The sequence below is a fragment of the Notechis scutatus genome, chromosome 4 (genome assembly GCF_049901735.1).
Source record: "Notechis scutatus isolate UNSWTSFEM ecotype Mainland chromosome 4, rNotScu1.2, whole genome shotgun sequence".
NCBI classification, from domain to species: Eukaryota; Metazoa; Chordata; class Lepidosauria; order Squamata; family Elapidae; genus Notechis; species Notechis scutatus.
Genome location: NC_142012.1, coordinates 157,691,056 through 157,714,273, shown reverse-complemented (window position 1 = coordinate 157,714,273; position 23,218 = coordinate 157,691,056). Strand labels below are relative to the sequence as shown.

At 40.1% G+C, this 23,218-nt stretch overlaps 1 protein-coding gene across 4 annotated transcripts in view; it reads left to right on the top strand.

Annotated features, from left to right (window-relative positions):
- GNB4 (G protein subunit beta 4) overlaps positions 1-20,471 on the top strand; it is a 37,625-nt gene extending 17,154 nt beyond the window's left edge. For 3 of the 4 annotated variants that reach the window (XM_087965380.1, XM_087965378.1, XM_087965379.1), the window contains exons 2-10: positions 9,241-9,347; positions 9,753-9,791; positions 10,376-10,482; positions 12,054-12,117; positions 15,771-15,933; positions 16,807-16,873; positions 16,978-17,179; positions 17,891-18,107; positions 19,649-20,471. In XM_087965380.1, the coding sequence (XP_087821506.1) occupies positions 9,291-9,347; positions 9,753-9,791; positions 10,376-10,482; positions 12,054-12,117; positions 15,771-15,933; positions 16,807-16,873; positions 16,978-17,179; positions 17,891-18,107; positions 19,649-19,755 (1,023 nt within the window). In that variant the 5' untranslated portion in view covers positions 9,241-9,290 and the 3' untranslated portion in view covers positions 19,756-20,471. Of the gene's footprint in view, positions 1-9,237; positions 9,348-9,752; positions 9,792-10,375; positions 10,483-12,053; positions 12,118-15,770; positions 15,934-16,806; positions 16,874-16,977; positions 17,180-17,890; positions 18,108-19,648 lie in introns of all 4 variants that reach the window. The other variant, XM_087965381.1, reaches the window with a different exon arrangement.
- Positions 20,472-23,218: the final 2,747 nt, after the last annotated feature.

Genomic DNA, 23,218 nt, shown 5'->3' with positions numbered 1-23,218 from the left:
AAAACTGCCCCTTCTGAAAAATCTTGCCATGAAAATTACAGAGGTTTTATCCAGTCGGTCTATGAGAGTCAGGCACATTTGAACCAAAGGAAAGAAAATGTGGGCATTGCACATTTAAATGTTGCATCTTGTTTTTGCTTGCTAAAACTTAATCTGAAAGGCCATAGCTTTGGCAAAACAAATAGTAATTTGTTTTTAGTCAGATAAAGATAATTGTTTCAGTATCAATCTTTAGCTAAAAAGAGTTGATTAGACTCTTAAAGAAGAAAGGAAGTGCATTAAACACTTCCTTTCCAATTTCTGCATAATTTCTTATTTCCTTCATTCATTCCATCTATTTTAACAATGAATGTAATAGTAAATAGAGGAATTTGATTAATATTGACCAAAGGTTGGCAACTATTTTAGTTTTGTGTTGTTTATTGCTTTTCACATATATATAAGATTTTTGTTTTTAGATTTGCTTTTAACTTTTCTATTTAGTTATTTCTTCTGTTTTTAGATTAAAGGCAACTATTTTAGCATGATAGGCACATTTAGAATTCTGAAGGAATTATCTGTGGAAGCATTCCCCCTCCCCCCCCCAAAAAAAAAACTGGCAAGGAAGCATGACTTTATAAAAAGACTGTGACTATTCATCTTTAAAATTAAATTTAAATCTTATTTCTCTCTAAATCCATGCTGCATTTACATTCCCTGCTAGATTTTAAATTAAATGTGTCTTTTCATTTAACTTAGTTACCTGGGAGAGAGAAGTTTTGATGGTATGAGCTCTTCTCCATTGTTTGGGGAAATGGCTGAGATTGATGCAACAGTAGCGAATCTTCAGGCGGAGGAAGAAGAGAGCTGTTGTTTGCTTGGGACAGCCATTTCCTGTTACCATGTAGTTTAATCTTAACTTTTGTACCGTGGATATTTGATTGTATTGTTGATTATTTTATAGCTTGCTGTTAACCACTGAGAGGCTTTTGAATACGATGTTCCAAACTAATACCCTGTTTCCCTGAAAATACCACCTACCCTGAAAGTAAGTCCTAGCTTGATTTTTACACATGCACCCAATATAAGCCCTAATTAAGATCCCGCCCACTCCAGAGTGCACGGATAAAAATTAAGCTAGGGTGGGGATGCGGGGTGGGGATGGGGTGTGTGGAGCTGCCTACTACTAACCTTTGGACAGTTGTAGCCAGGCCTTGCACACCCTGACACCTACTTTGCCGGCCCATTTCTTCTGCAAGCTGGCAAGGCTGGCAAGGCCAGAGCTTGATCCAGAGCTCTGTTATCCGCTGCAGAGGCCTTCAGGAAAGCCTTGCTGGCCACAGAAGAAGAAGTTCCTGAAGGCCTCTGACAGCAAAAAGGAGGCCGGGGGTGACCCACGCAAGTGAGGTTAGTCAGTGGATGACATCCCCCCCAAAATAAGACCTGGTGCCTTTTTTGGTGGCAAAAAAAATATAAGGGTGTTATTTTCGAGGAAACATGGTACATAAATGTCATTGGAGGGGGAGAGTTTTGAAGCAGTTGCGAGGGGAGGAGCCACAGGAACAGGCAAGTTAGGCTGTACCCCTCAGTCAAGGTGCTCCTTTCATGGTAGTACAGTGGTGTGAATTCCATTTGGAGTTAGGAAAGGGGCTTTGTAGCCCTTAAGGCACTTCTGACTGTCACAAAAAGTCATGCCTCTGCCCCCTGAGGTCACATGACTGCACTTTGGGCACTTGGCAGTCAGCTTAACATTTATGGCGGGTTGCAGCATCCCATAGTCAACTGACTGCAATTGGTGTTTTTTTATTGGTGGTTTTTTGGTTTTGGCTGGCTTGACTTGGACTTAGAGCCTTGTGATTTGTTTAACAGATGTAAAAACTGTTATAAAATCAGGTCTGGTCATATAGGTGCCTCAACTTACGATGCGAGTCCCAAATGCCGTCGTAAATCAAGGACTTCATATAGGAAGCCCTTGCTGAACAACCAATTGTTTTACAACTATTCAAAGTTATGACAGTCACAAAACAGGTGGTTTATGGCCTGTAAATCTTTGACTGTTGCAGATGATTGTGCAGATCCTATGAACGCTTGATGGGTAGGTCAGCTTTAGGGATGAGCACAGCATTCTGTGATAATGTGACCATGACTTGCAGTTTATGGCAAATAACACCCATTCAGATGAATGGGTTCCCTTAACAATCCCAGTGTTCATTTAACAACTGCAGCATTCACTTAATGCCCACAGTACTCCCTTAACAACCACCATGAAAAAGGGGCAGAAATTTACTTCTGGTCATGTGGGTGCCTTGAGTTACAACCTTAATGACTTATGGCTATAATTCAGTCATAATTTGAGGATTACCTCAATTACTTTTTCTGCCTGAGTCATACTTCATAAAACAGCCACTTAAGGAAACCTGTGTTGGATCAGATGGATTTGTTCAAGGTATTCTCTCCCCTCTATGGGAGTGGGGAAGCTAACTAACATTTGCAGGGGCTAGAAAGCAAGCACTGGAGACACCCAAGGCGCAGTCAGCTTGATTGAATATTTTCATTGTTAGGCTCCTAAGCTTCAGCAACGCAGCTTTAAAACAAAACCAGACTTTGGAAGCGTCAGATGTTCAAAATAGTATCTCCAGATCCAACCTAAAAGTATGGAGAAATTTTGTGACAGTAAGAAAATCAGTGGAATAGCTTGCCTCCCAGAGTTGGAGAGATTTTCAAAAATAGAGTGGGCAAGCATTTGACCAGGATGGTATAAGGTGTGCCTTAAGCAGGGGGGAGGTTGGACTAAAAGAGGTTCCCTTCCAGCCCTTTGATTCTATCCTCTCTATGTTCTTGCTCTTTCTGTAACAGACACATTAGGTTTGACAGTTTCACGTTCTGTTGTTCAGCCAACCCCCTTCCCTTTATAATACAATACTCCTTTTCCTCTTTGTCTTCCATTTCAGTTTGACAGAATGGTTCATTATCTGCCTGATCAGCAAGCTTGTTCAAGGCCAGGCCCCAAGGGAAGTTTTTGCCCTTCACAATATCCTGTGATTTCATTTGTAATGACCAGATCAGGCTTTAGAAAAAAAGTTTAAAAGTAGCTTAGTTCAGAGAGTTTTGAAAGATCTGTGAAGTCCTTTAGATTCACTTCTAAGGAGCTTCAAAGCATGTGGGGGCCTAAATGCAGCAGCAGCAGCAGCCATAGTAGTATTGTTATTTTATACCTTCCATTTTCATATATAAGCATGCATAATACTCCTGCCTCTTATTTTCCTCACAGCAACCCTGTGAGGTGAGGTGGCATGAAAGTTATTCACCCAGCTGGCTTTCATGTCTAAAAGAGGCCTAAAACTCGGAGTCTTTTACTTTCTAGGCCAAGCAGCATCTGTGTGTCTCTTTTAGGGGTTGTTGCCAAGATACAAAGTTGTCCCCTAAATATGCTTTTTAGCATTTAAAGTCTTAAGTGTTAATCTCTAAAACTGGTACATGTGTCTAATAAACATTTAATCTTTAAAAGCCATGAGATTTATTGCATATGCACCAGTTTAATGCTTAATCCAAATAGTGTCTGGGTTGCAAAATCTTCCCTTCCTCCCCAATTAGAAATTGCAATCTTCAGACTGATAAGTGGCAGTTATTTGTTTTAAAAAAGGCAGTCTTTTTAATATGAATTCAGTATTTTTCCCAGAACTGACTGATTGCACCTTTTCAACTTTAGTGCATGTGATAACTTGCCTTAGAAGTATTTTGCAGTCTTGTTTTAGTTGCTAGAATGATTACATTTCCCTCCTCCTCTGACCCTTTGTAAAGATGATAGACTTCAACTTGAATTTTTGAGCTGTCACTGTAAATAGGTCACAAAGGGCAGCTCTCATGGGACATGCAACCAAATTATGAAATATTTATCTGAAGCACTTTAACAAAGCTTTGCATGACGTTTTAAAATATTTTAAACGTGCCATTATACAGTAATTTAAAACAAACGTTTTATATTCTCATGGCCCAATATACGGAGATACCGTTCCAGAAAATTATTACTTAGGCTTTTACACTTTCTAAGTTCTCTGTTTCAGATGGAGAAATCCACTAATTTTTAAATTTTAAATCTGAATGTTTAAAAGCTTTATATTTTAGCTATTGTTTCTTGAATAAGGCTACTTATGGTAAAATCAGTATTTATCCAAAGTAAGAGTCCTCCAAATGTGTCTACTTCCAAAGAGGTTTGAGGGGCCAGGAATTTGGGGGCTTTGAATATGCAAGAAAATGAGTATGTCCTTTCCTGAATAATCCATGTATGAACAATGGTTGCAGCAGAGGAATGTCATTGTTTCGAGCCAAGGGGTAACTTTACTTTATTCCAATGTCTTGGGATAGGGTATGAAAGGAACTTGCCAAAAGCTATGTTTTTTGGCACTGTATCTGTGACAGCAATGCTTGGGGGCTTCAAAGAGAGACAAAATTAGCTGGAAAGTATCTTAGGGATTGCTACCCTATGAGAAGATGCCACTGTCATCTATTTCTTAGCCAAGATCTGGAGTTTCACTGAATTCTCACAATCTTGAGTATGATTAGATCTGCAATTTAAAGGCTACTTGAAAATCGTATTCACTTGTACAGTGGTGCCTTGGTACTCAACTGCTTTGAAACAAATCGAGTTTGGTACTCAGCGCATTTTGACATGAAAATTTTGTCCCGGTTTTCATCGTTTGTTTGGAACTCAACTCAAAAGCTTAGAAGTTGTCGATGTCGGCTGCTTTGTGACTCACTATGTTATTCCTTATGGGACAAATTTGCTTGGCATTCATCATTTTTGGTACTCATTGCGTCTCCTGGAACCAGTTAGGATGAGTACCGAGGTACCACGGAGCCTGAAACCTCTTACCATGTGATTATAGTTGATAATAACTTCTCCCACTGTAGAAGAAGGGAAGCTATGGAGAATGTGGATTCTTTTTATAAAGGGGAGGTTTGGTTTTGTACTCAAAAGTTGGGGGCCTCTGAAGTTACTGAAGCTGAATTGGGAGTCAGGCTCCAGGTTGAATCTTGCCTTCTGGGGCAGAGCTTCCTGTGTTTTGTTGTGTAGCTGCAGTGGAGGCCCAGTGCTGAAGAGCCCTTTGAAAATGTGCACAATATCTTCAACCTTAAAGATCAAGGACACACCTAGGCCTGTTTCCTGTATTTATTTTTGGAGAAACAAAGGCCAAACAGCAAAAGATTTCTCTTGACATTTCCCAAATGAGAAGCAATGGTGAGGTGAACCTTGAGGCACTTGTAATCTGCCGTAGGCCGTCATTATTACCAGGGGTAAATATTCATAGTGAAGAGGGTGTGTAGCTTTTAGTTAGATGTTTTCAGCCTGATCCTTTGAATTAAAACAAAACAGCTGGCTGTGGTTAATGATAAGTGATAGGAGTTCCGTTGCACTTCAAGCAACCTGTAAATAAAGCTCTTTTTTTGTAGATGTCTAATTCTAAGACATCGACAAGACTGAGTGAGTCTTGAGAACCTAATTCTTCTACAAATTTAATTATACCTGAAGAATTGATGAATGTTAGAATTTCCCTTGGTCTTGATAATAGCTGGAAGGTGATAGAATCCTTTGTTCCATAGCATGGGGAGAAATAATTCAGTTTCTAAATGCTCTTTCTGAACTTAAACTCTCTCATGACTATCCAAGGACTTCCATTGTTTCAGTAGTTTTAAGATGGGAAGAAGAGACTCGTTCTCTGCTGATCAGCAAAAAATCTATTTAAAAACGTATTGTCGGATAGGTAAAAAAACTCTATGCACGTGGCTAGATATTTTAACTTTAAAAAGCATTTTATAAACATATTTTATATATTCATATTTGCCATGACTGATGTCAGAATAACTTGCCATGTCTCTGAATGTTTTGGGAGGGAAAATAATCTAGATCTCTTTATGCAGAAGCAAAGATTGATTTAAACTTCATTGCCAAGTACTGGATCATAGCAACATGGTTGTTTTAATGTGAATAATTTTAGTCCTTGGTTTTTCTGTGGCCTTTTTGTGGAGGTGAGGAATATGACAATTTGTACACTCCTTTTTAAAATGAGAAAGTAAAAGAAGTACTTTTCCTCGCAATAATCCTGTGAGGGAGGAGGAACTGAGAAAGCAACTGGCTCAAAGTTGCTTAGTGAGCATTTAACATTTCTCTAGTTACTAATTAAAATTAACAATCTTTTTAAGGAGAACCAGGTTTAATACATACAGGGGGGATCATTTGAGAATACTGCAGTAGTTTCCAGGGCAATTCCAGTCATAAAATATTTCAGAGGAAAGTACTGGCACCCTCATCTCCGTAATATCCGGATCATCAGGTTTGAAGTTTAACCAAAGGGCAACCTTATCTCTCTCTCTCTCCCCCCCCTCCCAACATTGTTATGAATTTCTTAAAGATTAGGGTTGGAGGCGGGACAAATTTGGAGTAGACCTCAGAGAATATGCCCAAAGTGGTGGGCATATATATTTTTTAAAATGTATTTATAAAATTTATTTCCCATCTATCTTGTATCTAGTGACTCTGGGTGGATAATACGGTATTTGGCCAAAGATGCAGAACCATGTAGGGTTCATTGGTATGGCACAGAGGCTGGAAAGGCAGCGGTAGGATCAAAAGCAGTGCATTGTGTTTATATGATACTGCCAATAGCATAGGAGTTTTGGATAAAGCTAGATCTTGAGAACTGTACTACCAGGCTGCAATTTATGTTGTTGTTTTTGCAAATCGTTCAAGGTGGCAAACCTATCCCACACACCTTGCTCTTCCAATTTCCCTCACAACAGCAGCCTTGTGAGGTGGATTGGGCTAAGGGAGAGTGACTGGCTTTCATAGCTAAATTGGGACATATTGGTGAAAAGTTCCTTGCAATACAGGACTAGTCCTATTAATGTATATTTGCCGGACTTCTAGTATTTTAAATTAAAACTTACAGTGTTGGAGTTTTCACAGCTTCTGAAGGCAAGTTGGTCCACTGAGTAATTGTTTTAACTGTCAGGAAATTTCTTCTTAGTTCTAGGTTGCTTCTCTCCTTGGTTGGTTTCCATCCATTGCTTCTTGTCCTGCCCTCAGGTGCTTTGGAGAATAGCTTGACTCCCTCTTCTTTGTGGCAGCCCCTGAGATATTGGAAGACTGCTATCATGTCGCTCCTAGTCCTTTTGTTCATAAGACTAGACATACCCAATTCCAGCAATTCTTTGTTTTAGTCTACAGTCCCCTAAGCACCTTTGTTGTGCTTCTCTGCTCTCTTTCTAGAGTCCCAACATCTTTTTTACATCCTGGTGACCAAAACTAGATGCAGTATGCCAAGTGTGGTGTTACCAAGGCATTATAGACTGGCATCGCCTTTTTTGACCCTTTTTAATCCCCAAATCCAGAAATTGTCAATTCAGTCTTATTTCAAGAAAAAGTCCATAAAACTCCACAAGCCATTTTTTCTTCCTCCTGACCAAACTGGTCAACTTCCCCATTTCCACAAGTTCAGACAATTTTATAATTCAATCTTCCACTGTGGTGATTGAATTGCTCTACACTCTTTGTGCATATAATAATCTTATTACAATTATTTAGACAATATTAACTTTCCATATTTCTTTTCTGGCTCAACATTCATAAAACCTGATGGAAATCATTCTGATTTCCTCATAATGGTAGTTTGCAGTATCTTTTGCATTATTGTATGGCTTTGCTTTTGCTTTTTTTTTTTTTTAATAAGTCCACAATGCATGATAAAAAGTCCTTGTCCAGTGCTAAACTGCTGATTAGTGATGTGCCTGCAGTTTGCTTGAAGCCTCTACCACAACTCCAGTCAAAAGCACCACCTTCAAGCCCACAAATTCAGTGACGTTTCCATCTCCACCAAGCAGCCAGACACCTCTGTTTTGATTTTCCTGGAGGCTATCTCGAGGCTGCACTGCTCTGAACTTCCAAAATACCAGCCCTGCACAGCACTAGCTACTCACACCCAACACAAATAGAATTTGTGTGTACACCCTCCACTATAGACCATTCCACAATGCCTGTCTTGGTCAGTTCCTGAGCTTTTAAACTGGAGGTTAGCGTCTTTTGGGGAAGTACTGCACTGAGGATAAAAAGCAGTTCAGGAAGAGATCGCTTGTTCAAGCAATCTCTCCACTCAGTGGGTCGGTAGGTGGGGGGGAAAAATAATGGTTCAGGCACAGGACAATGGGCACACTAACTAATAGAGATCATGTAAACAGAGAGAGGTTCTGTGAAGGTTGTAAAATGTGACCCTTGCTCGCAATGTTACTTTTCAAATACCATCCTAACTTTGAATGGTTGCTACCCAAGCAGTCAATAAAGCAAAATCGATCTGCATAGATCACCGTAGGAATATTCCTCATTCACTTACTTCTAAGACAGGGGTGTCAAGCTGGCAGCCCGCGGGCTGGATGCATCATGCACAGGCCATGCCCACCCCAGCTTCGGGAAAGGCAAAAAATGACACAAAATGTCACGTGAGGCCATGAGTTTGACATCCCTGCTCTAAGACATGCCTCAGGGGTCTGTTAAGTATCAATCAAGTCCCCCACAGTGGGCATCTTTCCAGTTAGTTATCTTATTTTTTAAAAAATCAGAAAACATTTCAAATACTAGGAGAAAATTGTTTTCTTGTATTACCCTTTATTCTCATGCTTTCTGAAATGTTGCACTGCATTAAAATTAGGTAACATGGAGGTAGTCAAGATTTTCTGTTTATCTAAGTTTCTACCCCCTTCCCCAACCTCTCCCAATTGTAACTGAGGCCTATATTTGCTTTCTTTTACAGGGATGATGCTGAGACTACACACACACACATGGTTTAAGCCATTTAAATGTGTTCTGTAATTCCATAGTAGAGTATTTTAATAAGATGATCAGGGTGCATGACTTTTTTCAAGCTGTTATGTGCTGGGTTCTCACTAGAAAACTAGGGGAGGGAAAGACAAATTGGTGGGGCCAAGAAAAATTCTGAAATTAGCTTTTAAATTAAAATGTGTTTAAGTGAATTAAATGCATTTGATATGATTGAAACCCATATATTTTATAATGTTGCCATTGCTTATCATTAAGGCCTAGTTATGCTGTGACATTTGGAAAACCCTGGAGCCGCCAGTCCAGACACTGGGGGGGCAACACATAGGCCCGAGGAGAAGGAAATAATGACGGGATGACTGTAAATTGCAAATGTTGGTGTTGTTAATTACAGGCACATGATTCAAGTGATTTCCGTAAATTGTTTTCAGCAGATTTCTCATCACTTGTACTGTAAGAGGAGAGAAGAGACCCATTCAAGAGAATGAGTGAACTGGAACAATTGCGGCAGGAGGCAGAGCAGCTCCGGAATCAAATCAGAGTAAGATCTCTTTCTAACCTACTTTGTGGTAACCCAGGAAGATCTTTTTGGGAAGAGATAGGGGGACATTTTATATGCGCAGATTTTTCCATAGCCACCTTTCCTTTACGATGTTGGATGGAAGAGTCTTGAGGCCACAGTGCTGGGCCTCTTTCAGAGAGCCCCATTGGTTGGATCTTTGGGTTCAGGATTGACTTCTGAAATCTTGTGCATCCTTTTTGAGGCATTTGCAGCCAGGGAGTGTACTGTATGTGAATCTTTTGCCTAATGGCTTGCTCCTTGCCAGATGTAGCCTGCCGGAAGGAAACTTCTCTCTCCCCGCCCCCCCATAATAAATGCATTAATTTGGTAAGAATGCAAAACTTCATTGTTATGTCAAGTAATCCTTTAAAATTTCTTTTAAAGGATGCAAGAAAAGCATGCAGCGACACAACTCTTGCTCAGGTGGGTTGCCATTTACTTTTCCTTCCTGCTCTGTTTTTCTAAGTACCTAAGACAGTTACAGCGTCTAAAATGCTTGTGCAGAGTCTGCAGTTCCTTGTCTTATGCTCCCTTTTCCTTGGCTAGGAAAAAAAAACTTTTGATCTCTATTCGACATTGACTCTGGTCCAAAGACCTGCTAGTATGCTTCCACGATAGTTTAAAGGGGCTTGAGAAAAGGAATCAGTAAATCAAAATAGCAGTCATGGCTTCTTGGACTGTAACCATTTCTTCAAGCTTAGTTCCATTTGAGTACATTAAGACCTATTTTTAAAATTATGGTTTCTGGAGCCATCTGTATCATTGGCCAGATTTGAATATTATACCAGGTCATGAAGAATGGGTTTGTATGTTATGCAAAATCCCAAAGTTATCGTACCATAGCTTAGCATCAGCAGACTCTTCAAATAAAGAAATGCTACATGACAAATATAAGAAACGACTTAGCATTGTATACTATTAAGCTATTTCTTACACTCAATTGTCATATATTCTTATGCGGTCCAGCAAAAGGTTTTGAAAAGCCTCTTGTCCTTCCTCTTTCTCAGATCACCACAAGTCTTGACTCTGTGGGTCGAATCCAGATGCGTACAAGGCGTACCTTGAGAGGTCATTTAGCCAAAATTTATGCTATGCATTGGGGATCTGATTCAAGGTTTGTATGAATACTTTAGGTGGGCAAAATATATATAAAAAATTAGGAGTTACTTGTTTCTTGGCCACATGAAGTTACTTTGGGGGGGGAAATCCAGGCTGTTAATATGGAAACAAAATTCTCAGAGCAAAAATAAATTTAGATTCTTGGGAACATATTGAAAGCTTTAAAGAACCTCCTTAAGCCCAGTAATTTGAAGACAGATTTGCTTTATTTCGGGTTTCATTCTGAGACGTTAGATTTCAATGTTTAAAAATAAATATATTTCTGTCCCTAAAATAGCTTTTTATTAAAAAAAAAAAAAAAAAAAAGAACATGCGTATGTATTTACAATAACATATTTTTGAACTAAAACAGTATTTAGAAGATTAGCATTTAAAATGGAACATTAGAAATTTATAGTAATAATTCCTTATTTTAGACAGATAGGAAAGAATTTGTTCCTCATTTTTAACAATTAAGCTGTATATATTGAGAAATTTTATTGTTCAGGGCTTTCCTGCATATTTTAGAATCCCATAAGGAAATAGATCAGAAATGTTATGTAGATGGAGCTATCTCAGTAATTTCCTGGGAAACTACTCATTTAAATGTAAAATAAATAAATACAATTCTTAGTGTTTTTCCTTTCCTCAAAACAGTGTAATAGTGATAGAGGAAAGTAGTCTGAACTTGCTTCCCTTTCTTCCAGATAATTGAATAAAATAAAAGGAGGAAGCACACACATTATACTATTGCAGTGAATAGGATATACCTATTTATCTTGTCTTAATTGTCAATTTATCTGGGTTTTAATCCTATACACCGGCAGCTTCAACCTGGTGTTTTCCAGTTCGGTTGGATTATGACTCAAAGCCAATATGACACTTATTTGTTTGTTAAAAGCTTACGTGCTTCCCGTCTCGCCTAGGGGTGATTCTAGGTGGCTTACAATCAATAAAAACAGCAATATGAAACATTAAAGCGACAAATGGGAATACTAAAAGTGGTTTAAAATTGACAAAGGTGGGAAGGTGCGTATAGGGAGGAGGTGGGGTTTTATCTCTGACACAGCCCCATTGTGACCTCAGGCCAGTTGGCATAGCCAAATCTTTCGGAAGGCCAAAAGGGTGGGTGCGGATTTCACCTGGGATGCCACGATGCTCCAGCAGCCATGGCAGAAAAGGCTCTTTTCCTGGACTCCCGCCAGCTGAATTATGCCAGCTTGGGTGGGACAGGCCAACCCCATCGGGATGAGACGGTTCTTCAGATAACCGGGCCCATGCTGTGATCCTTAGCATCTAGCATAAGCCGAGGCTTTCCCAGATTCCAGCTGGCCGCTGGGGATCTAATATAGGTTAGGATTTCATAGAAGAACTAGCTTTTCAATAGGTGGCCCTCATATCTTTTGCTTGTGCCCTAAGCCGTGTGGTTCACAATTTGGAGAAAGGGAAATTGGGGTCGTAGAGAATGCAGAGGAATTTGGCTTTGAACTTTCCATTTTGAAACCATCAAGAGGAAGATACAAGGTTAACATATTAATACATATTTTGTTTGTCTTTTTCTTCGTTTTGTTTTACTATTATCTTTAGGTTATTAGTGAGTGCTTCCCAAGATGGAAAACTAATTATTTGGGATAGTTATACAACAAACAAGGTACAGGCTTTTTAAAACATATTCATTGGACATTTTATGTGTCTCTTGCTGATGGGCTTTATTTTTAGATTCTACTGCTAATCTTTTATTTTATTTTCTGTCCCCCATCCAAACCTCTTTATTGGCCCTGTTATTTCTTGATGCTTTTCAGGTTTTAATACGATTTCTTGTCTTGTTATTATTTTTTCTGTGTTTGGAAGTATAAGTCTGTTGTTTTCTCAAGCATGCCGTAGAATATTCTGTATCATTAATCTTAAAAATTCTGGCTCAAACACTTGGGGAGACAAACTGCTGGATGTTTGTTGAAATGTATATCGAAGTGCTTTGAGGTGTGTTACGTTGGGAAAGCAAATAAAATGTTGTTCTCCACAGCTGCCTTAGTATCTCTAAGATATTTTTAACTGAACCATTCATTGTCACTTCATATGCAAATACACACCTTTTTAATCCTCGCCAGAGCCAGTAAAATGAGACCTGGGATGTGGCAAGTTAAATGGAGTTGAGACAAGTCCTGGGGAGGGAGGCCATTTTCATGACACAATTTGTGGTTAGCTAACAATACCAGTTTTTTTTTTTCTTATACTCATTTGAAGAGTCTGGGATAGTGTGAGATTAATTCACGATTCTTATATCAGGAAGCACTGGACGTTGTTTTTAAAAAGTTAGGTGATTTTGCCATTGGAGAGTTTGCTATTTGCAAAATGTATGGTTTGTCCCCTTTAAAAGTGGTTGAAATGACACCTAGTATATAAACTGTTGTACTATTTGTTCAGTGCCATTGTCACAACCTGTTACAAAAAGGATAAATTTGCTTAGTTTGGAGCAGATCGAAGCTCCTTCTGAAAACTGGGCTGGAATATTAACATTTTGAAGGAAAGTGTCAGCCTTCAAGATTTTCTGCAAGAAAGTTCTGCATTGATTTTGTAATGTCGCTGCCCACACATTATTGAAACTTAATTACAGTTCAGTTAATTACAGATAGTCCTCAATTTAAAAATCAATCACTTAGCGACATTCAGAGTTATGCTGGTTCTCCTTTGAAGGGTACTTAAGACCTGGATTCGAAGTTGTGATGGTCTGACACTTGGCAACCAGCCCACGTTTTTAGCTGTTTGCAGTCTCTTGCAATCATGGGACTGCCTTTTACTGTGGTTTTGCAGAAAACAAGCATTTACTTCATTTTTTGCAAACTGCTTGCAATTTGGCCATTTGAATCTCACCAGGCTCCAGGTTGACTCAGCCTTCTATCCTTCCAAGGTGGGTAAAATGAGGACCCAAATTGTTGTGGGCAATAGGCTGACTCTATAAACCAGGGTCCCCAACCGCCGTCCGCGGACCGGCCGGGCCCCGCGGAACAAGCCTTACCGGGCTGGTTGCTGGCGCCGCCATCTTTTTTTGGAAAGCTCACCGGAGCGCTGTTTCGTCATAAAAGATGGCGGCGCCAGCGCTTCCGGTGAGCTTTTCGGGTAGAAAGCCATTTCTACCGAAAAGCTCACCAGAAGCAGGCGCGCCATCTTTTATGGATGAACAGCGCTCGTGACGTCACCGGAAGCTGTTTCGTCATAAAGATGGCGGCGCCCAGTTGGCGCAGATGCCGGGCCGCGGCGCCCAGCTGATGTCGGAACCGGGCAGCAGCGTCGAAAAGGTTGGGGATCCCTGCTATAAACCACTTAGAGAGGGCTGTAAAAGCACTGTGAAGCGGTATAGGTGAAACTTGAAAAATTAGAATATCATGCAAAAGTTAATTTATTTCAGTAATGCAACTCAAAAGGTGAAGCTAATATATGAGATAGACTCATTACATGCAAAGCAAGATAGCTCATTACATGCAAAGCAAGATGATCTGTCATAATTGAGATGATTATGGTTTACAGCTCATGAAAACCCCTAGTCCACAATCTCAGAAAATTAGAATATTGTGAAAAGGTTCAATATTCTAAGCTCAAAGTGTTCCACTCTAATCAGCTAATTAAGCCATAACACCTGCAAAGGGTTCCTGAGCCTTTAAATGGTCTCTCAGTCTGGTTCAGTAGGAATCACAATCATGGGAAAGACTGCTGACCTGACAGTTGTGCAGAAAACCATCATCGACACCCTCCATAAGGAGGGAAAGCCTCCAAAGGTAATTGCAAAAGAAGTTGGATGTTCCCAAAGTACTGTATCAAAGCACATTAATAGAAAGTTATGTGGAAGGGAAAAGTGGAAGAAAAAGGTGTACAAGCAGCAGGGATGGCCGCAGCCTGGAGAGGAGTGTCAGGAAAAGGCTGTTCAAAAGTGTTGGGGACTTTCACAAGGAGTGGACTGAGGCTGGAGTCAGTGCATCAAGAGCCACCACACACAGACGGATCCTGGACATGGGCTTCAAATGTCGTATTCCTCTTGTCAAGCCACTCCTGAACAACAGACAACGTCAGAAGCGTCTTACCTGGGCTAAAGAAAAACAGAACTGGCTCTGTTGCTCAGTGGTCCAAAGTCCTCTTTTCTGTTGAGAGCAACTTTTGCATCTCATTTGGAAACCAAGGACCCAGAGTCTGGAGGAAGAATGGAGAGGCACACACTGCAAGATGCTTGAAGTCCAGTGTGACGTTTCCACAGTCTGTGTTGATTTGGGGAGCCATGTCATCTGCTGGTGTTGGTCCACTGTGCTTCATTAAGTCCAGGGTCAACGCAACCGTCTCCCAGGAGATTTTGAGATTTTGGAGCACTTTTGGGGATGCTTCTTCATTTACGCAGATGAGCTTTATAGGGATGCTGACTTCATTTTCCAGCAGGACTTGGCACCTGCCCACACTGTCAAAAGCACCAAAACCTGGTTCAGTGACCGTGGGATTACTGTGCTTGATTGGCCAGCAAACTCGCTTGACCTGAACCCCATAGAGAATCTATGGGGCATTGCCAAGAGAAAGATGAGAGACATGAGACCGAACAATGCAGAAGAGCTGAAGGCCGCTATTGAAGCATCCTGGTCTTCCATAACACCTTAGCAGTGCCACAGGCTGATAGCTTCCATGCCACACTGCATTGAGGCAGTTATTGCTGCAAAAGGGGCCCAAACCAAGTACTGAGTACATCTGCATGCTTATACTTTTCAGAGGTCCGATATTCTATGTACAATCCTTGTTTTATTGATTGCATGTAATATTCTAATTTTCTGAGATTGTGGATTTGGGGTTTTCATGAGCTGTAAGCCATAATCATCACAATTATGACAAATCATGGCTTGAGCTATCTTGCTTTGCATGTAATGAGTCTATCTCATATATTAGGTTCACCTTTTAAGTTGCATTACTGAAATAAATGAACTTTTGCACGATATTCCAATTTTCCGAGTTTCACCTGTATAAGTCTTAAGTGCTGTTACTATCAGTCGGAATCTTGAGAGCCAGCCTATAGCAAACCATTGGTTTGCTTTACAACTGTAGTGCTCACTTAACAACTGCTGCAAAAACTGAGTGGCCCGATTTACGACCGCAATGGAACCCCTGACCATTACAGTCATAATTTGAGAGCTACCGATATCTGCCGCTCCCTATGTGATGGGAGTTGTTCCCATAGTATCAGTTAATCATCTACAACAGTGTTTTGCATTTGATTTTCAAAGGGGACAATTCCTCATGGTGCTTTTTTTTTTTTTTCATTTTTTTTTTTTAAAGATGCATGCTATTCCTTTGCGGTCTTCCTGGGTAATGACCTGTGCGTATGCACCATCTGGCAATTACGTCGCTTGCGGTGGATTAGACAACATCTGTTCTATCTACAATCTGAAGACGAGGGAGGGCAACGTACGCGTGAGCAGAGAACTCCCCGGCCATACCGGTCAGCTGCCCTTCTCTTTCTTTTCGTGCCTCTGATCATTTGTAGTGAAACTAGAAAACTAGAATGCCGCCTAAACTTTGTTCTTCTTGCCCTTTAAAAGCGAGAGAGTCAAGTTGGGGGAAAAAAACCAATTGCATTATTTCTCCTCTCGGATTGCTTTTAAAAGGAATGGTTTTTTCCCCCCCAAATAGAATAAGGAATAAATTTTCTAACATAGAATTTGGTCCCTTGATTCTATGTTTAATAACTATTGTGGATGTTGGGGGGGGTGTGTTTTGTTTTTTGCAATATTTGCACATATGGCATTTGCTACTTTTTATGTCCTGTCCAAACAATTGAAAAATTTCTATTATTAAGCATCCAGCAAATTAACTTCATAGTAAATGTTATAGACATTTATGGCTGGAAGCTAGGTATTTATATTATTATTTTATTTTATTTTATTATTTTATTTTATTTTTTATTTTATTTAATATTTATATTTTAATATATTTTAATATATATACTATTTTATTTTTATTTTAATATTTACTACTAATATTTTAATATATTTTAATATTTATATATTTTTATTATATGTAATATATATTTGTGTGTGTATATATATCTATAATGTATATAAATATAAATAAAAATAAATTTTATTGCATTATTTATTTTTATCAGTTTGAGTTAGATGCCATCCCATTTCCAACCTATTCACTGTCTCAGCTTTCCCCAGACCTTGAAATTGTTCCTCTGACTTTAGATATATGTGTAGTGTTCAGTACTGTATTAAAAAGGTTTTTAATAGATGCTGGAAGGAAGCGGAATTCTGGACTTAATTTGAGTTGCAGTCTGAAACGGCCATTTTGCTACTGTTTCTCTTTTCAGGGTACTTGTCCTGCTGTCGTTTTCTAGACGATAACCAAATTGTTACGAGCTCTGGAGACACCACTTGGTGAGTATCCTGGGACCTCTTTTTATTTTATTTTATTTTAAATGAGCCTCCCCCAGCTGATTATTTGAGCTTCTGATTTCGAATGCTTTTACTTCACTTTGCAGTGCTCTGTGGGATATCGAGACGGGCCAACAGACTACTGCCTTTACCGGGCATACCGGCGATGTCATGAGTCTCTCTCTAAGCCCAGACATGAGCACTTTCGTTTCGGGTGCCTGCGATGCCTCCTCCAAGCTCTGGGACATCCGAGATGGGATGTGCAGGCAGTCATTCATGGGACACGTGTCTGACATTAATGCCGTTTGTGTAAGTGACTGTTGCGCTGGTGAATAAATGAGAATATGAATGCTTCTTCGTACGCGCTAGCTCGTTCTCAGCATCTGCTAGAACGGTTTTGGGTTTTCCATCAGTGTATCAGACGTGTGCAAATCCTTTTCGTTCCTTTCATCTGTGGAAGCCAACTTTTCATAGGCCAAGGGTTTCTCAGGGATAGTTAGTTGGGCAGAAGAGTTAGCGGAGCTACAAGTGAGTGCAATTTCTGGGGACGCCAGTCTCTGAATGCTGAACTCAATCATGTGTCATCCACGTGATCTCTTTTAAAGTTTTAGAGTAGTGTTTGGCCACTTGAAGCTTTGTGGACTTCAACACCCAGAATTCCTTTTTGGCTGGGGAATTCTGGGAGTTGAAGTCCACATAGCTTCAAGTGCCCAAGATTGGGAAACACTGTTTTAGATGGCTAATTGTTCTGTTATTTGAGAGAACTCTCTTGCTTTGCTGATGAAGAATAAAGAACTTGGCAAATGTTGTAAGTAGATTAAGAAATCAGGCAAATGTAAACCTTCAGATATCATGCAAGATGCTGTTCTAATCTTATTTTGAGCACAGAGAGTTTAATACTAAGTGCACTTTGAATGTTAGCATATGGCTCCAGAGCCAACCTCTTTCCCTCTCCCTGCTCTCTTCCTTCCCCATCCCCTCCTCTGTCTTCATTTTTCATATTCTTGTTGCATTTCACAGTTCTTCCCAAGCGGCCATGCCTTTGCTACTGGTTCAGATGATGCCACCTGTCGACTCTTTGATCTTCGTGCAGACCAGGAGCTCATGTTGTATTCTCACGACAACATCATCTGCGGGATCACTTCTGTAGCTTTCTCAAAGAGTGGGCGTCTCTTTTTGGCAGGCTACGATGATTTCAACTGCAATGTTTGGGATACCCTGAAGGGTGAACGTGCAGGTGAGTTAAAGCTAATAGGTTAATAGGAGCCAGAAGATTTAAGTGCATTCATTTTTCTATTGTGAACTGTTCCGTGGGATAGCAATATCAGTAGCACCTATATACCGCTTTACAGTGCTCTCTAAGCAATTTACAAAGTCAGCCTATTGCCCTCAACAACCTGGGTCTTCATTTTACCCACCTCGGAAGGATGGAAGGCTGAGTCAATCTTGAGCCTGGTGAGAATCGAACTGCAGTCAGTCAGCAGAAGGAGCCTGTAGTACTGCATTCTAACTACTGTGCTACCATGGCTCTGGGATACCAGTTACATGCCATACAAATTCATTGTTAAGCGAACGAGTCCTGGTTTTTGACTTCAAAGCCTTAACTATCTTTTTACGTATAAGTGGATTGATCAAATATGCCTCAGAAGTTACCCAGTTATGGCCCTTCATCTCTGGAACTCTCTTTTCATTTGTGCATGGTTTGCGTCTTTCATCTTTAGTGCTTTTTTTGTTTGTTTTAATAAGAGGGGATAATGTGTTGGTTCAATGGTTAAAAGTGCCCAATGTCAAGTCATAAAATATTTCTGTGGTCTTTTTAGAGATGCCAACAGAAAGGGGTTTGAAAGAGCAGTGCGGCAGCTTGGAAATCTAAAGTGCATTCCATACATAGTTTTTCAGAGATAGTAGCTAGGTGATTGAAGTTTCTGCCACGCAAAAATCTAACTGGAGAACATGATCGATGACTCTTGGCTATGGATGTGTCTCATTGGAGAATATGAATTATGATACACCCAGGGGGTGGGGGAAGCCAGGGCCAAGGTTGACAATGAATTATGTGTGTCAGAGTCGGCTACACCCAGATAGTGCTGGACATGTCCCAATAAATCCTTTGAGGTTTTGGAAATTTGGCTCGAGACTCATGATTTAATTGGGGTAACTGCCGGAATCCTGACAGCTAGCTGACTCTGAGACACATAATTCATTGTCACCCTTGACCCTGGTTTTCCCCCACCCCCTGGGTGTATCATAATTCATATTCTAAAAAAGCTGACAGTCCAGGTCCAAGACCCAAGCGCAATGCAGAGGGCAAGCTCCTGCTACTTGCCCCAGGTCAGGGCCACCTAGCAGTTTGAAAGCCTGCCAAATCAAGTAGATAAATAGGTACCACTTCAGTGGGAAGGTCACCGCGTCCCCTGCACCTCCGCATATAGATTACGGCATATGAGCCCTCTTCCTAAGAGTCGGACTTGACTGGACAGGGGAAACGTTTCCTTTTTTTTTTTTTTTTTTGAAGAAAAAAAAGTTACGCATTTGCACAAGTGTTTCACTCTTGCCTCGATTTTCACAACTGAATTCAACTGTTCTCATGTAGGGTTTTTGTTTTTGTTTTTTGTGTTTTTTTGGTACTTCAATCCATTCCCTGTACTGTAGTTATGGTATTTTGGGTGAGAACTTATTTCTGAAAACAGATATAAACCTCTTGAAGAACATGAGAATTGTGAATGGGACGCTTGAGGGCCATTGGTTTGATTTTGCTGTGCCCTTTGATCCTTCCAGGTGTCCTTGCTGGTCACGACAACCGAGTCAGCTGCTTAGGAGTGACTGATGATGGCATGGCTGTAGCTACAGGATCTTGGGACAGTTTCCTCAGAATCTGGAATTAACTGTGGTGTTTGGACCCCTCCCCTCCCCCAATAGACACACGCACACCTTCTCCACTGAGACCTGGAGAGAGCAATGCTGCAGCCTCTTGCTGTGAAAATAACATTTCTACTTTGTAATTTACAGGTGAAAGTTTTTCTACTTGCTGATTATTGCATAAGTAGGCTTTCTGTAAATGAAATTAAAACAAACACACAGAAAGAACGAAGAAGTGGTAGATGGGAGAAATCAGTGACTTTTCTTTCAAGGAAAAAGAGAGAGAGAGAGAGAGAGAGAGAGAGGGGGGCGGCCACACCTCTTTGTGAATGAGCAAAGCTAAAAACAAAAACAAAAAAAAAGCCAGTCAGTTAGCATTTCTCGTTTGGCTACATTTGCCCTGAAGGGATTTCTGCTTGTGCCCCAGTCCTGTACCTTTTTGTATATAATTGAATATACACATAGCAGCCAATCATGTAACATTTTGTCTGTAAGTAAAGGAAACAATGTTTGCATTTTTTTTAAAAGAAACTGCATTTATATAGCTCTACGTTTAACCTAAGATGTATCTTCTGAGTTCTACAGTGGATCGGCTGGTCTGCTGGTATAATTCCCCCCACCCCCCCTTCGTGAATTTACTGTAGATAAAAGTGTGAAGTTAATGAGCTGTTTGTGAAATTTTATAACAGAGTGTCTGTGTAAAACCAAACAAACAAACAAAAAAGGAAATCCCTTGACGACTCTTATGACACTTTGCCTCTTTCTTGCTCGATGACTTTTCTCTCTCCCTTAGTGGCAGCAGATCCCAGATAATTCATTAGAAGCCAAGGGGCTCTGATCACCACAGAGTTAAAACAGATGATCAGATGCATAACATAAATGTTGAAATGTTTAAGGATTTAGATTTTGAGCTTCCTTCTAACAGCCTCTTAATGAGATTAGGGTCAGGAAATTGAAGGATACGTATTTGCTTGAGACGGTGTTTGATGGATGTATTTTTGTGGGGACTGAATAATTGTAACTGAGATCTATTTCTCACTTTCTGTAAACTTTTTGTCTAGCTTAAGACTGAATGTGGGGCTGCTTCCAATTTCTAGCAAAGGAACCTGTACTCTCTTTGAACTGCATCACTCCAAATGTATGTGGGGCGTATTCTGAGTGCATCCACACATTATAATTCTACTTTATATATTCCAGGTAGAAAAGTTTTCTCTCCTATGAATCTTGCATATGCAGGGAAGCGTTACTATTGCCTCTTTAAGACTCCAGCACAGTGTTTCTCTTGAAATCTGCATTCACTGCATGAAGACTCTTTAATACTTCATTAGTATTACTAGCACATTGTTGTTCAACCTTGGCAACTTTTAAGATGTGTGGACTTCAATTCCCAGAATTGCCCAGCCAGCTTGCTGACTGGGGGATTCTGGGAGTTGAAGTCCACACATCTTAAAGTTGCCACGGTTGAGAAAGGCTACCTTGGTATATGTCACTTCAATTTTTTTAATGAGCTATTTGAAACTTCAGTTAAACCCGTCACCTACTATAAGAAGTGCAGAATGCTCATTTTAATAGCTGCTGTGCCAACCAACGGGGCGCGTTCACCTAGACATTCCAGAAAACTGAACTGCTTTTTAAAGTTTTTGTTAAGTCTCGGGGAAACATTAACAAATGAACTTGCCTTCCCCAGTCTTCCTCTTTCCTTAAAAGAGATCCCATTGGGCAAGACTTCCCGTGACTTGTCATGGCTTCAGTCTTCTCTGAAGTAACAAGTATTGTAGGATCCTGCTTTTGGCTTTTTAAATTTTTTGAGGGGAGTTCATCTAATAATTGGCCATATTTATGTTGTTATTTATGTTGTCATAAATATACAAATGGGTAGCTGAAAACATGCTTTAGAAAAATCCTGGAAATTAGTTTTCTTGCTGTCTGTACTTGTAGCAGGTATGAAGTGCATCTGATTATTCATGGATTGGCCTGAAATGTAGATTCAATTCTATATTAATAGTCTGATTTGATGGTAGAGGAAACATCCAATGTTATATGTCTTCTAAGATCTCCACTGTCGGAACATAGGTTGGTAGTTCTTGAAATTTTTCAAACATATTTTGTTGCAGTGCCATTTGTTTTCTCAACTTTGACCAATTTTTTATCCTATATTCTGGCTTTTTTTTTTTTTTTTTACTGGTGGCAAAAGTGCCAAAGCATGTGCCAAATTGTTTTGGATGTAGAAGCTCTTAACGGTCCATGAATCCTTTGTTAACATCCAGAGAGAAGTGTTCTTTCTAAAAAAAAAAAAATTATACGTATTGGGGTACATACCTGCACCTTTTTACTATCTTTGATATGGTTCATTCTTTTCACATCTGATACTGATGTGATTTCACTCCAAGGGATTTATTATTTGTTTTCTAATGTTGTAATACAGCTCTTCATTCTACGATCACCTCACCCTTAGTCCACTACTTGTCTCCTTGGTATTCAATATATATTTTGTAAGGGCATTAAGATTGCCTTGCATGAGTAAGAAAAATTTAAGAGTAAGAAAAAAGGCCCAGCACAAAAATATTCAGAGAAGTGAGTTTGCCAAAGTAGCTGGGAGCCATAATATAGTCTCAGTTTTATTACTTTAGTACAGGGGTGTCCAACCTTGGCAACCTTTAAGACCTGTGGACTTCAACTCCTGGAATTCCCCATCCATCCGTGCTTGCTGGGGAATTCTGGGAGTTGAAGTCAGATCCTAAACCTGCCTAAACCTAAACCTAAACAGATCCTAAACCTGCCAAGGTTGACCATTCCTGCTTTTTAGTGTTTTGGCTATCCTACTTCATCAGGAATAGTTTGTAATCACATATTGGATTTGGGGAATAATTCCCCTAGAAAGCAGAACAGCTTGCATAAATACATGGCTGGATGTATCTTAAGAGTCCTTAGTGTAAATTGTAAGAATTAAAACTGATTTCCCAATACAATTTGCCAAAGTACATTTGCCTGGAAGGGCATAAAATGAAGCGGAGTTTGAATGGATGTCCTGCAGTGGGATTGGCCAACCTTGTGGGGTCTGGAGATGCAAGTTCTCTTCCTACCCTCCCATGGAGTTGGAGGATTTATAGCTGCTGTTAACATCCGTGGAAGAGGCAGGGCTGAAATTTCAGACTTCTTCTTTTTTTGGCCAGAAGGGGTTAAGGAACAAAAGTACAAAGCCTTAAAGTACTTAAGTTTCCTCCTTCACTCTCCTAAATGGGGAAAATCAACCCGATCATGTGTTTGCTTTGCCGCTGTGGGTGCTTGACACCTTTGCCAAGTGAAGGCCGCATTCTGAAATCTTGGCTCCTGCCTCTTCTGGTCTCTAGGGGCTACCCATTCCTGTCCTACAGCGCAGGGTTTCCCAACCGTGGCCATTTCCAGGCATACGGGGAGTTCAACTCCCAGAATTCCATAGCCGGCATTGCCATTGCGGGAGAATTCTGGGAGTTGAAGTCCAATTTGCCA